This window comes from Glandiceps talaboti, chromosome 5 (genome assembly GCF_964340395.1).
Source record: "Glandiceps talaboti chromosome 5, keGlaTala1.1, whole genome shotgun sequence".
NCBI lineage: Eukaryota > Metazoa > Hemichordata > Enteropneusta > Spengelidae > Glandiceps > Glandiceps talaboti.
In genome coordinates, this window is record NC_135553.1 from 15,650,001 (window position 1) to 15,664,641 (window position 14,641).

Below are 14,641 nucleotides of genomic sequence, written 5' to 3' on the forward strand. Positions count from 1 at the left end.
ACACCAAGGCAACTTCATTTCTCCTGTAGTAATATACAAATACAAGTAAGATAGCGTGTCCCCCAGTGTACAAAACTGTTTAATTTCATGAGACACATGTCAAATGGCGTGTAACATAAATGCTATTAGGCATTCATGACTGGAAAGATTGCTTTTTTTTAAAAAACAGTTGTCTGAAACTCTCTCATCAAGCCACCTGTATTACATGTAAATGTCCTAGGGTTATACATGTATATGCATCGCAGTGGTCTATCGTTATACAAAAGTGACCTCGTAAACTACGTAATGGTCAGGTGAAAAAACACGGGGTAACGTTTGTATACCGTACCGCTAGTACGGAATTCTTCGATCCTCGAGGCTATTCGATATTCTTATCAGGTTACACAGTATATTAACGCGGCAAGGGGCTCTGGGGCTCGTGATTAAACGTACAATTGCGTCATCACTACGTAAACTGTCGGTTTCTGAATAAGCATAGGTGAATAACGGTGCAATAAACAATTTTACGTTGTATCACCGACCGACCGTCAGTTGGTTTGGTTTAACGTGTCAGTGAAGGGTTAAGATACAACACTAACCGTGTTAGTCATTAAAGTAATGAACTCGTCATTAATTACACGGCATTACAGGATATCCCTGGTGTCAAAGGCGTTAAAATAATGATTGATGAACACAGAAAATAAATACTTGTAGTACATACACAATTGAATATATTGTATTCTAACTTTCAACAGTGCCTGTTAAGCGCCTATGCTATTTGGATATATACTGCTATTTATAAGTGTTTATAATATATTTACTTATTATATTATGTGTGAAATGGAAGTGTTGTACTGCCGAAAATGCGTATTATGGAGAAAATATAATCACCACACACTTGCACACATATCTACACCCACGATATATATATATATATATATATATATATATATATATATATATATATATATATATATATATATATATATATATATATATATATATATATATATATATATATATACGTATACACACACACACACACATATATATATACTATTTATAATATTACACACACATGCAGTCATCAATATCACACACTAGTACGAGCACATACATGTACATATTATTAACTGTTACTTACTTCCATGGTTTAAAAAGAGCCTGTCCGCCATCTATGAAGTCTATGATCAATTTCACCTGTGTACCACCGGATTTCTCATCTAGAAAGACAAGTGGGAAAATAATCTGTTAATTTTAGTCTCTCTTTACCGTCTATAGAGTTGAATGTTAATGTCCTAAATGTTTAATACGTTTCTGTCGTACAACTAATCTTTTTGTAAGACACTTGTGAAATAATAATGGATTTGAGATCCAGTTTGGACGCAGAATCTCATTGTAGGTTTAGTATACTTTGAGTTACTCCATACATGATTGATCGATTGTACGTTACAAAATGAAATAATTCTACATTATAGTCTCGATACAAGTTGTATTCAGAGTTCACGATTACCCCCATTATGCTAAATGCTTTACTGAATCGAAGGTAACAGGTGAGACGGCAACTAATTCTATTTTATGAAACCAATTCCAAGAAATTTAAGAAGATTGGAAATGATCGCACTGCCAACAAGTGTAGACTAAAATTATAGCAAATAGTGGCTAAAATTAATTACATTAAACTTGGGACGATTGATTGAATATTCTCGCAATTTGGTTGGGTTGGGTTGGGTGGGAAGGAAGGGTAGGGTGTTGTTGGGTCTGGAGATATTTGCGTTCTTTCTCTTCAATAAGTGTTACTCAAGCTAATTATAATACATGGGACACCATGAATTTATTCATGTGGCATTGCCGAGTAATGGAATTAACGTGGATATAGTCATATAGATGTGTGAGAATTCGAGGTCCGCTGAGAGCGATCGTATTTTAATGTCTATGCTTGCAAACCATTAATTAATACTGCCCTGGGCTGTATTGGTGCATGAATAACTTAAAGACACCTTTCCTTTTAACTCTGCCATATAAAAATCACACCAGGAAGTCTTTTACAAAAAAAGAAGAATTAAATTACAATGAGACTGGAATTTGCGATAATCTTTATCTTGCCATCATCTGCGATGACCGGCAAAGTTCAAAATAGAGTAATCCGCACTGTAAGTTTCTAATGAGTCAAAGATGGAGATATGCAACAACGGCGTTTTGATTATACCGGTAAATAGAGTATATGTTTTTAAACAAATCGCTTGCCTCGAAAATAAACCTACGTAAAAGGAAAAGAACTGTGAAAACTAAACTAAGAATACGAACTAATATTGTCTTAATTAAATGGTCATCTCTAATTTGACAAACTTCGAAAAACACACATTCGATCCGTATTAATAGCATTCTTCCATATCGCAAAAAAAAAAATTGTACAGTATTTCAATAATTTATAGAACAGAACATATTTTTGCACACAAATCGACAAGCTCGTGTAAAGATGTAAAATTGTGTTTGCCTATATGGAATATTACGTATTTTTCTTCAAGTTATTCGTATTATTAAATTCCGTCCTGTATCCAAAACACCTGGCACGATTTTTCTGTGTGTACATAACGACTTAAGATTTGATGTCACGATTTCGCTTAAATTAGTCCCTCGGGGTGTATTAAAAATTTCAACAAACCGTGGTGAACTAATTCAAATGAGAACATTCACCTTTTCCTCTCCCTAATATATTCCCGCCCATAAATATTCATACACATGTCACAGTGTTGAAGCTTTAGACAGGTGCAATTGTCACCGTTCATTGCTAAAATTGAAATATGCGCTGGGAAGAAAAATCGACGGATACGATAAATTGTGTGTACAGACCATGATGAATACCCGCCTTGTAATTTCCCACTTACAAAGTTTACACATTGGGTTGAAAAGCGACTATTTAACTGACAGACTACGACACAGATAGAAGTCTCGCGGAAAAAATGCCTTGATCATCTCCTGGCACCGGTAAACACACATGATAAGAAAGATCTCTACCCTTTGACCCCCACAAACGACTAATCCGAGGGAACTGAGTACTAATCGAGGGAATCCTGTCGCTTTGAAAAAGTGATTATATTGGCGTGATGGAGGAGGTTGAGATACAAAGATCGTTTTGAATTGCACAGATAAGACGACATCAAACGTGATACTTTTCGAGAAAATATCAACTTGTTTAAGAAGTAAGACCCAGTATTTCCGCACGGATGTACGCAGTTTCACTCTTCGTTGATTACAGCCGTCATGATTTGTCAGAATTACAGTTGTTTAGGCCAATGACTGACATCGTTTTATCGGGTTTAGGCCAATGGCTGATACCGTCCTATATAGGTTTTATGTCAATGGATGACACTGGTTTAGGCCAATAGCTGACATTGTCTCATATCTATGCAGTCAATAATGAATCTGAGATGTGATATAACGTTCAAGAAATAGAGCATATGCAGTTCGTTTGTTGGTAATTTTGATGGCGAAATTTGATTTATAATCACTGTGCAGAAGGTGCGTTAATATGACGTTCACAATGTCGCTGCTGTCAGTAGAACTGGTTATCAATCACAAATCAAGGCAGCAGAAAATCCCGGCTAAAATTAATGATATAATTTTCTTGGGATATAAAAATGTCAGGAAACGTGGCGTGTTACTAACGGTTATGGTGATAGTGAGCGATTACTGTGGGTAGACAATGTGTCAACAGTCTATAACGTGCCTTTTGTCATTTATTTTGACGACAACGAAGGACAAAATAAAGTGGTGACATTTCGTAGTGGTTCACAAACGTCTACTTTATCGCTCGTCCGGATATTACTAACCCATCGTCCGTAACAACCGACTGTGTGTGGATTGTTCCCTCGGGAGTAATATCAATACTTACTACAATTCCAAACGAACAAAAACCTCATTTTACATTCAAACACCTGTCGGCCAGTAGTGTGGGAAAGTTGACAGAAACACTTGATTGACTAACACGAATTTGCTAGGTCGAGGAGCGCATGTTACTTTTTAAGGGCGATTCCCCATTGTGTGGTGACATTTTCTTGGACGAAGTGAACGAAATTGCGTACAAAGTACTTTGCAAAGAGAAGATAAATATAGAAGTGTTCTTGGACTGCAGAAATAAAGTCGTATTTTCAGTGGTACATTATAGTCGGTGACGAACAATTTATGATGTCTCATAAACCTTGCGAACTAATTAATGTACATTTACTTCTTTGGGATATCAAGAATTTGTTCACAACATGACAGTGCGTCGCTTGAAACCAATGAATATCCCCGTCGTGCATGCGCATGTGCGTTTGTGCACGCGTGCTTGCTTATGTACGCGCGGGTGGGCGTGCTGTATGTATGAGTCTGTGTCTGCCTGCCTGCCTGCCTGCCTACTTGTCTGAGTGTCTGTCTGTCTGTCTGTCTGTCTGTCTGTCTGTCTGTCTGTCTGTCTGTCTGTCTGTCTGTCTGTCTGTCTGTCTGTCTGGCTGTGTGTCTGTCTGCCTGTCTGTCTGTGTTGTGCATATATGTCTGTATTTCTATTTTTCCAGACACAAAATACAAATTACGTCATTTCATACAATTTTCCATTACATGGAACCAGTGTCTGGTAGGCCAGCTTAACATAAATAAGGTTTGATGTTTTCAGTTTTTATGATGCACTAAAACATTAATATTTGACAAATACATTTTATGACATTATTGTAAGTGATTTGACGATATGATGACTAATGGAACACACTGACGAACGGACTAATATCTTTCATTGCAGGTACAATATCATATGAAGTATGTGCAGGAATTTACACTCTTTTAAAGAAGGACAAACTGTGTCTATAAGTGGATTTTACTCAGGTGAACATACTTACACGAAAACTCGATTAAACTATTCCAGTATTAATATACTGTAAACATCAATGCATGCATTTTCTTTGACGGCATATATAGAAATAGCGCCATTGGCGTTGTAGCGCAACTGTACAGTTTTTTTAAAAATGTTTACCCACATGCTGATCCATGCTAGGTATAGGTGTTCATTTGCTAAATGATTATCCAGTTGCCTATCCAACCCTGTTGTTATCTTTGCATTATAAACGATCACTTGGTTGTTGCTATGGGCGTGGTCATGTTACTAGATATATTTGCATACATTTTTAATGTTCGTTCACTTGTCTATGATTCCCTGATGTTATCTTTGCAATATACGTGATCATTTGGCAGATGCTATGGGCGTGATCTTGTTGCTAGGCACATTTCAGTACATTTTTATTCACTTGTCTATTAATCATGTTCCTGTTATCTTTGCAAAACGAATGCAGCTATCGTAACGATATAGACTTCCACTGACAATTCAAAATCAAAAACATAAACTCATTACAAGACTATATTTTGTTATCAAGAACGTTGCTATCCCTTTTATATCCACTTGTATAGTTTTGTGATCACTTTGAAGGACGGTAAGGGGGGGGGGGGTGAATTTGATACGATTGAATTCCCTGATCACATATTTGGAAAATTGATTGTGAAAGATTAATTAATAATTACGTTATTTTTCTTGAAGGTAAAATCTACAAATGATTTACATTCACCACCGCTACGTACCCTGAGAGTACCATCAATCTGATACTGTACTCTCAACATTAGAAAACCACTATTGAAAATCGCCTCGATGTTAGTAGCGACCTTATAATGAAATTTTCACTGCTTAAATCGCCAATTAATCAGCGAATGCGTATGTCGGTCTCTTGTTACCGAATATGTACGTGGCTGGGCAATGAAATGAAGTATTCGTGCGTTTTAATTCATCATTACGAGTAACACGAAATGCAATTTGATTCCAACTTACAGTAGTCACGGAAGGTCAATATTGTTAGGGGGGGGGGGCTACATTTAGTTTATGTTTAAAAACACGACCACGACTTAAACTACTTTTTTTTCTTCGATATAATTGAGAATTACAAATCTGGATGTTTTTTTTTTTACTATAACTGGTGGTGGCCACTCTATCACCTTGAGCGAACCAAATTACAAAACTGCCAAATTGCACAATGATGCGTTCACTTGTAGGGATATCTGACTATGGTTTCAATGTATGCGAAAAGTGATGGTACTATGGTAGAGATTATATTTACGATTAAAGACGCTGTCAGCGGGATCAGAGATGGCAGACCGGGAGATAGAAATTAAATGATGGGTCTTACAGCTCGAGAAAGCTTTTACTGGTCTGTCAGTCAGCTTTCAAAACCGAGTCTCTTAAAACTAACAATCACTTTATCAGTTTGAGTTATCACGGTTATCGGAAAGGTGGATCAGGTTTAGAAACAGTAAAAACTAACAGACCTAGCATGTCAACTCGGATTACTGTATATAGTTCATATTGTCAATGGTTTCGTAGACATCGCCTAGTTAGGTAGTTTATTATTAAGTGTCTCTTTTAGCAAATTTGACAATTTCAAACATTTTCGTGGAAAAAAAATCTGAAATTCTCGTCACTGCAAAAGTTTTCGCAATACAAGTATTGTTTCCGCAGGTAGTAGTTCGGTTCTCCCGTTGCCGCCAAAACGTCCTGTATTTTCTTCACCGTTATCACAAAGATTACCTATGGTTCTACGACATTACACCTCTTGAATGAAAACATTTTTGCGAATTTACTCCCGTCTTTCTTCTCAAAATACCATCGCGATAGTTCCAGAGTAGGTCACCGCAGACACAGAGATAAATACGGAATCGTGGTCGAACAGACATTGTAATTAGTCGATAAGATTACGCTGCGATTTGCGTGGACAACTTCTCCATGCACCACAGTGACTACGGTAGGATTGAACAAATTGATTTATTATGCAAATCCGTGGCACTTACGGCCATTGCCATCATTGGGCGTCAGAATTCCGACACATCTGACCAGGGTTGCTTTAATTTACAGTGACTGTCAACCAGAACCTAGATTATAAAATTACCTGTTTTGCTTCGGTTCATATGTTTCACTTTGATTATTTTACAATTGGCGAGGACGAGAGTTACCCCAAGCATGCATTCAAATCAAAGCTTTAGATCAACAAAGCGATAATGATGAAGTTCGTTCAAAATGGCCGCTGCCTCACTATTGTGGATGGTCTAGAAATATTATGTCTCCTGAACTCAAAATATCTGAATATGTATTTCTTGCCTTGCGAAGAAACATCACGGTAGCCGACCTGTCTAAGTAATTAGTAAGTGAATGAAAGAACAAACTTGAATCTGAGGCTAGATGACAAAATATTCATTTTTTGTTCAACTTTATCTTTATACACTAGTAAAATACGGAATTGTTGGAAATGGTATACTAGTACATTTCTATTGTGAAAAAGTTATAGATAACACGAGAGAGAGAGAGGCGGGAAGACAGGGATACGTACATACATACATACATACATACATACATACATACATACATACATACATACATGCAATGAAACATGCATGCATTTTTTAAGAAGGTGAAAGTTCATTGTTTTAACATTGTCGGTGTTAATCACAAGAGCGGAACTAATGTTCTAAATGGATTACGGCATATTGTTTGAAGTTCACTCGACATTATGTCTGTAGACATTTACTGACTAATTACAACTCCGTTTACTCACCGACTTCGGCAATCTCCAGATTGGCAATATTGTTTAATAATTCAGGAATGACCGGATCGTTGTGATTGTACAGTGCATATCTATTGATCCCATTCTGGAAACGTTCCCATGCTGGTACTTTACGACTGCAACGAGAAGAAAATATAATAAAAGACAAAAAACTCTTAGTCTACTTTAATTAAAAATTTAAGATAACATCGACTCCAAGCAGTGATTCATTTCCTGAGGGCTAAAACACTTTAGCTCACTGTATCTAAATTGACAGGAAAAGGAATACGGCGGATACAATGAAAACTCGTTTTCGAACACAGAGTCTTGGTTTGATACTACGGTGTTAGTAGAATATGGCAACATTTTTTATTTAAAAAAACGGACGTTGTCTCTTTAGGCAATTCATTAGCGATGACTGTAGATAGAAAACTTTCCACTTAACTTTAATGACCGACCAATGAAAAGGATTGAATATCTCCAGGCTGTGAGACCCTACTGTGAGAACGACGACCCAATGATTTAAACTAGTATACTAAGTCTTAGTGAGTCTATAGTTGCTATGTTGCTACGTTGTCGTTCTCTTTCTCTCTGTTGGAGATGATTGCAGCGCGTATTCTAGGACTAGACTAAGTCTTAATGTCATGGAGAAATTGTAAAAAGAAACTTGCAGATGGTGGATGCTTTTATTACATTGTAATATCTCTAGTGCCAATTGAAGTGGGCTCAATATTTAGATATATCAAAAATTGAAATCGGCACATGAAATTTCTCGGCAACAATACATAATTTGCACAGTGTTACATGTAAATCTGACATTCAAACATCACACTTTTAGGGGCGATATCAATAGTTCAATGTAGCAAACTAAATTATATTACTTTGGGGTGGGGGGTTGAGCCATTTTAGTTCTCATCCTACAAAATCGATTTTCCTTTTAATGTATGCTTTTTTACGCACTATATATATTGGCTTAATATTCATACTACTGACATGAAATTGATTGTGCGGTTGAAGCAATTTTCAATTTTGGCCAATCTAGTTAGAAGGGGGTGGGGGGGGGGGGCGTCTGAGGCCTAAGTATAAGAATGTATTCTTTTATATCCTACATTGAACTATAGATCTCACCCCTTACAGTAATTAGATGTAAAAGATAACAGCCTTGGCAAGAAAATCATTCTTAGACTAGAACAGTTACACACATACAGTAATAGAGGAACTTTATACAAGAACGTTTTGTATGTCGTACGAGCACGGTACGTTGAATTGCGGTGAGAATCCATCTCTCTTTTCATGTGACATTGAGAAACGCGATCTCAATCATTAAATATTCAAATTTACAATATCCATATAAACTACAAATGTGATTGAATGTTTATATTAAGCTGGCATGTAGAACACCCAAACGCGTTTTTAAGATTTTTCACTTTGATATTGTAACCATGCCAACCATACCAATTGAAATGTTAATGATTTCTATGGACATACAATAATTCTAATCTTTGTTCTATCCTTACAGGATGATGAATTGTCTACAGCATTACGATCTATTCAATTTAGATTTGAGGTTTTGATACACAAGGTAGACCAATATATCTATACCCATGTGTATATGTGTTGGTAATGGGGGAATACATCAAATTGAAGCGGGACGGCTGGTTGATCAATTATGTAAAAAAAAATGGACAAAGAGAATGTCAAAAATGGATTAACTGTGCCTGCGTTCAACAATATCCAATATCGATTTGTGTCACATCACGATGTTTTAGTTGTATAGTTGTGGTTATAATATACACGCGTAAAAGTCAAAATGGCACACGAAAAGCCATTAATCGAATCATTTTCAAAGAGGCGGGTCATATTTGACATGTAGGTCTTGCTACGATTTTTCAGTTTTCATCGAGTCGTTTTCTTAACTCTTCCAAGGATTTGATTTGATTTCTTTTCAATTCACAATATAAGATTACGATTTGAAAATAACAGGTGTTGAATTACTAAATTATAATAGCTTTATGTACAAAAGGTTGAAATTAGCGTACATGGGTAACGTCCGTTTATCTATTAATAGTTGCCTGGAAATTCATATTTTAATTGATGAAAATGTTTGTAAGTACGGAGACTTTTAAACCGATCGACAAGATAAGAATCATTATACCTCTGTTCGTCTTCAGCGTATTGCAAAATTGTTAGGACTTTCTGACTAGACTAAAAGACACATTTTTACATGACTTGGTGCAAAGGTTTCAACAAAGGTTACCCGAAGAATTCGCATAATAGACAGATGTTATGTGTGTCGAATCTCAAATTTAAACTCCAAGACTGACTATTATGAAATCCACTATTTGTGGTAGAACAGTGTACAGGAGAAATGAAGTTGCCTTAGTTTCATTCACATTACACAATTCAATTCTCGACTTACAATAATAGAGACACCACACACACAGGAGAATCCATTCCTCAATCACATTGAAAAGTGATAAAGTATTGCTATTCTTTTACAGTGCAGTAGAAACAGTTTTTTTTGTTGAAAAAAGTACACAGTCATGGACTTGGTGATTTTAATGGTTTCAATTGTTTATTTTCCAACTAAAAAGCAATATGGTAACTTGGCTACTTCTACATCCCCACTGTGTGCGATAGCTCTATTATTGTTTCTTTTGTATTTGAAGATGTCTGTTTGTGTCAAACACACCGTGTCTCATGAGTGAAAAAAACCTAAGGCATCTTCATTTCTCCTGTAAAGTAACTAGGATGACAACAACACTGAGAGGATGAATCGATAAAGATATTATAGATACATGAACACCAAGAATGGAAATCATTACATTGGTGTGATATAGATCTGTCCATTGTAGCCTTTCCCTCATCTTTCACACACACAGAGATCACAATTCAATAACATTCTATCTAGAATGAACATCCAGTCTGTGAAATGATGATTCTGCAGTAAGCAGATTTCAAAGCTGGTTTTCAAATTTTGTCCATTGAATGACTAACGAAACGTTTGAAAAAATGCAACCACGATAAAACAAATACAAAACACAAACAGCTCAGACCACAAAGTAAATGGGTGCCGTATCCAATTTTAGTGAAAGTACGTGAAAACATCAGCCACACCATGCCAAAGAAAAAAAACATTACGATCCAAGTACTAAGTACAGATACTATACACGCATGCGTAATACTGAGAAGAAGAAGAGAAAGTTAAAGAAGGGAGAAAACAAATTTATGTACATGGCCACTAATAACGACAACGTGTTAGTAGTCTAAATGTCAACTAAAATGGCACTCAAAGATAAAACAGAGAGACGAAGATATCACCAATTAGGATGCAATATGGTTAGTTGTCAGACCACAGTAGAACAAGTTCCGTACAAGTGCAGTGGTGCATGGTGTGAGTTTAAACGTTCAAGGGGTGACATGATACACATTCGACAGTTAGCAATAAACCACCAATGATTTTGAGACATCGATGTGTGAGTTAAAAAGAGATGAGACATAGCAACGCATAGACATTGAATGGGCTCGACCTACCTTTTCAAACTTTTTACAGTGGCATTTCTTTATGAAGCATGAAAGAAAATAGCATTTACAATCATTAAGTGGTGTTTCTTTCAAATATAAAAGAGATGTATAGTCGTGTTAGTATTTTATCGTACCGGGATCGGGAACAAAACTCCGATTATATTACCTATCTAGTGAAAAGATCATCTGAATTGGTTTCATTATCTATCTTTGGATCAGCTCAACCACGTGATTGACTGATTGGAGATACATGTACCTGCTACGCTGTATCCAAACCTATCTTAAATATTACGATGAGAGATTATGAATTATGTTATTATGTATGTTTGTTGGGGGGAGAAGAAGCGGGTATTTGTGGTGGTTGTAAGGTTGTTGGCACATGCCTTGGTCGGATATTGGAGATAGATTTTCGACTACAATTCGTTAGTTAGCATTTGCAACATCGTTGAAGCTTGCTTTTTTTGACATGCTTTACATCTGACGTGGCAGTATATTACATGTACGAGTTAAAGTTGATTTCCGACTTCTGTTGTTACTATTTAAGACTATAGGAAATACCATCTGTGTTTATTTGTAAATGAAGTGATGTACTGAATTATTTTGAAAAGGTTGAACGTGCACATACATTCATTTGGATAAAAGATACGGAAATTGACTGGTACCTGCGTAAAAACAACTTAAACATTACTCTGCTAGACAAACGTAGTATATGTACAAATGTAAGGTTGCCTATAATGTTTTTTACATCATGTCATTCTCGCAAACCAGAGCTGTTATTTCTTCCGCGCGCGGTGCCATAAAAGAGGCTGTTGTTTGCGACGATGCATCATGTACATATAGCCGTTATTTTAACACTTTACAGTAAAAAAAATGTATATGCTACCTGGAAAAAAACCCATTACTTAAACGAACAGGTGCCTACACTTACTGTAAAAGGGGTCGATATTTTGAACGTATTGCAAGGGCAAGAAACAATCGCATCCTTGCACGTTGGAAACTGAACTGTGTAAATGGTAACGATCCTCAGTAAATTAATACAGATATTCATACTTAGTGTCTTGCACCATTCAATCAACCAAACGAAACGATATTCAGCCGATTACGCTGAATTCGAATTTTAGAATAGGTGGGGTAGGTAGATTTTTTTTTTGCATGTGTGCGTGTCTGTTGTTTTCCATATGGTCTCTGTGTTATCGATTCCTGCACAGTCATTACTGATCGGAAGAACAGTTTTATATTATTTTTTTTAAGTTGATGTCAGTTCGCACAGCCACTATTTCTCGCGAAACTTCAAAATTTTCGCGATTTTATTTTATTTTTTTCTCAAATATGTAAAAAAAAAAAAAAAAAAGGTCGGCAGTGAAAAACTAGGTGGGGTCCAGTAACATTTTTTAGACCTAATGGAATAACCAACGGGTATGTTGAACAATTACTAGTACATGAAAAACTGAAAGATGTTTTACCATTTTAGACAGGTAAAAATACATTCCAACGACATCACATATTATCAAAAGAAAACTAAAGCTACTGGGATGCGTTTTTCTTTTATCGTAGTATGTGCCCCGGAAATAAATATAGTTACTTTGTTCATGAAAACTCAGACCCATTCTCAAATAAAACCAAGACAAAAAATCATGGGTCACCATACAATTTTTTGAAATAAAGATCAAAACGATATCCTAATTAAGTCATTTTAGAATCCAATATGGCCGCCACCTTCTATGAGGGAGAAGTAATCTTGTCTAATTTTTCCTTGAAAAAACAACGAACTCCAAAATTTCTTTCGTTTTTAAAAAGGGCCTGGAACAAGCATTCATGTGGCAAAGTTTGAAGAGATAAAAAAGAACACTGACTTCCATGGAAACTCTTCCTTAATAGTACGGCCCCGGAGTACGACAGCTTGAAGGTTTTTTCGTATGAAATGACTGCTTACTACTACCAATAGAGTAATTGTATCTGGAAAAACAATGTCTATGAGAGGGTATAGGGACCATATTTTCATTTTGTGACGAACAACGAATTCCATTTTCATAAAAATAAATATGAAGACCATATTTGCCAGAAAGAGTTTTAACTTATCTATTGTATACTTTGCGTAATGCACTCTTTCACATATGTCGACTCTTGGAATCTGACATGTAATATGATTAATGATGTACTTCATCAGACTTTTAGTCACATCGATTAGTCTACTGTGTGTGTTCCTGTCTCTCCACTGTCTCTATCACTTTTTGGTATAATGTTATTGAGCATAGTGCAATCAGCAATTCTTCCGCCACAACGATACCAGCAGATTTTTGGTCTATGAATCGTTTAAATTATATTAAAATGGACTTCCGTCTTGTCACTGAAATGATTAAAGTATTAAGATAGAATATACCGACTAACAAACTTACAAAACTCAACATCTGCAATTAACTAACTAACTAACTACTGTAACTAACTAACTGACTGACTGACTACCTACCTATCTATCTGTAGACATAATTAACAAACAAACAAACCAACTAATCAACCAACCAACCAAGTAAATAACAGAACAATGAATAATGAAAAGAAACAACATAACTGTTGTAAATCTACGTTACAATTTTGCGTACCGGAATTTATATCATCTCGTTTATATGAAAGATAATATCTCGTGCACACGAGATAATAAGTCATGCGCACGAGATATTTTTTTTGCTTTTGTAGATGGCACTAACGGGCTTTCATACGTTTATAATTGAATGACAATTAATTTTACCACCGTGATAAGAGGATGAAAAGCTGATCACACTATAGAAAGGAAGTGTGCATCTTTCATTCAAAGAGATGGTGGTATTAAACTTTGAAAAGAATTATATTTTATCAAGGTGGGATTGATTGGGCAATTAGATGATGCCAGTCGGAAGTATTTGTACGTGATCGGAAGTGACATACATCACGTGGTCGGAAGTGACGTATAAAGGATATATTATATACTTCTCAAACAAAATCAACCGTTATGGAATTGACAAGAACTAAAACCATATGTTGCAGGGTATAGGCTTGCTTTTATTCTGTCAAACTACCATTCATAGCCTGCTTACGGCACTTACGGTATATTCCATACCTGTATAAGCTACATAATAATTCAAATCTGTTTTGCCAATCCCTACAAGTGTTATAGCTCTATAGTTGTATTCATGGTTTGCTCTTTACTGAAAAGTTGCATTTTAAAGGTTACTCCATATAGTAAACTCCATCAATCGATTTGCATACACAGTTTGTAACAAACAAATGGCAAACATCCTATTCACTAGGTAAGACGTGGGTTAACATACGTTCATACGAAACGCAAACACACATTTGCAAGGTTTCTTTTCACTTGTTAAAAAAACTCAGAAATTTATCGATATCGAGTTGAAATATATTTTTAAAAGTTCCGAGTACAATGCAATAAAAAGCTGAGTTAACAGTATGAATTTCGTGCTACCTAATGATAAACAAGTAGAATTTCGTCGTACCAGTTCACAATTGAAAGCATTCGTTTATAAATTCTT

General features: G+C 35.8%; 1 protein-coding gene across 3 annotated transcripts in view; it reads right to left on the reverse strand.

Annotated features, from left to right (window-relative positions):
• Nucleotides 1–14,641, reverse strand: part of LOC144435214 (extracellular serine/threonine protein kinase FAM20C-like) — a 36,533-nt gene that overhangs the window by 12,916 nt on the left and 8,976 nt on the right. For 2 of the 3 annotated variants that reach the window (XM_078123795.1, XM_078123796.1), the window contains 2 exons: nt 7,605–7,729; nt 1,124–1,202 (listed from right to left, as the gene is read on the reverse strand). In XM_078123795.1, coding sequence (XP_077979921.1) covers nt 1,124–1,202; nt 7,605–7,729 — 204 coding nt within the window. Of the gene's footprint in view, nt 1–1,123; nt 1,203–7,604; nt 7,730–11,126; nt 11,154–14,641 lie in introns of all 3 variants that reach the window. The other variant, XM_078123794.1, reaches the window with a different exon arrangement.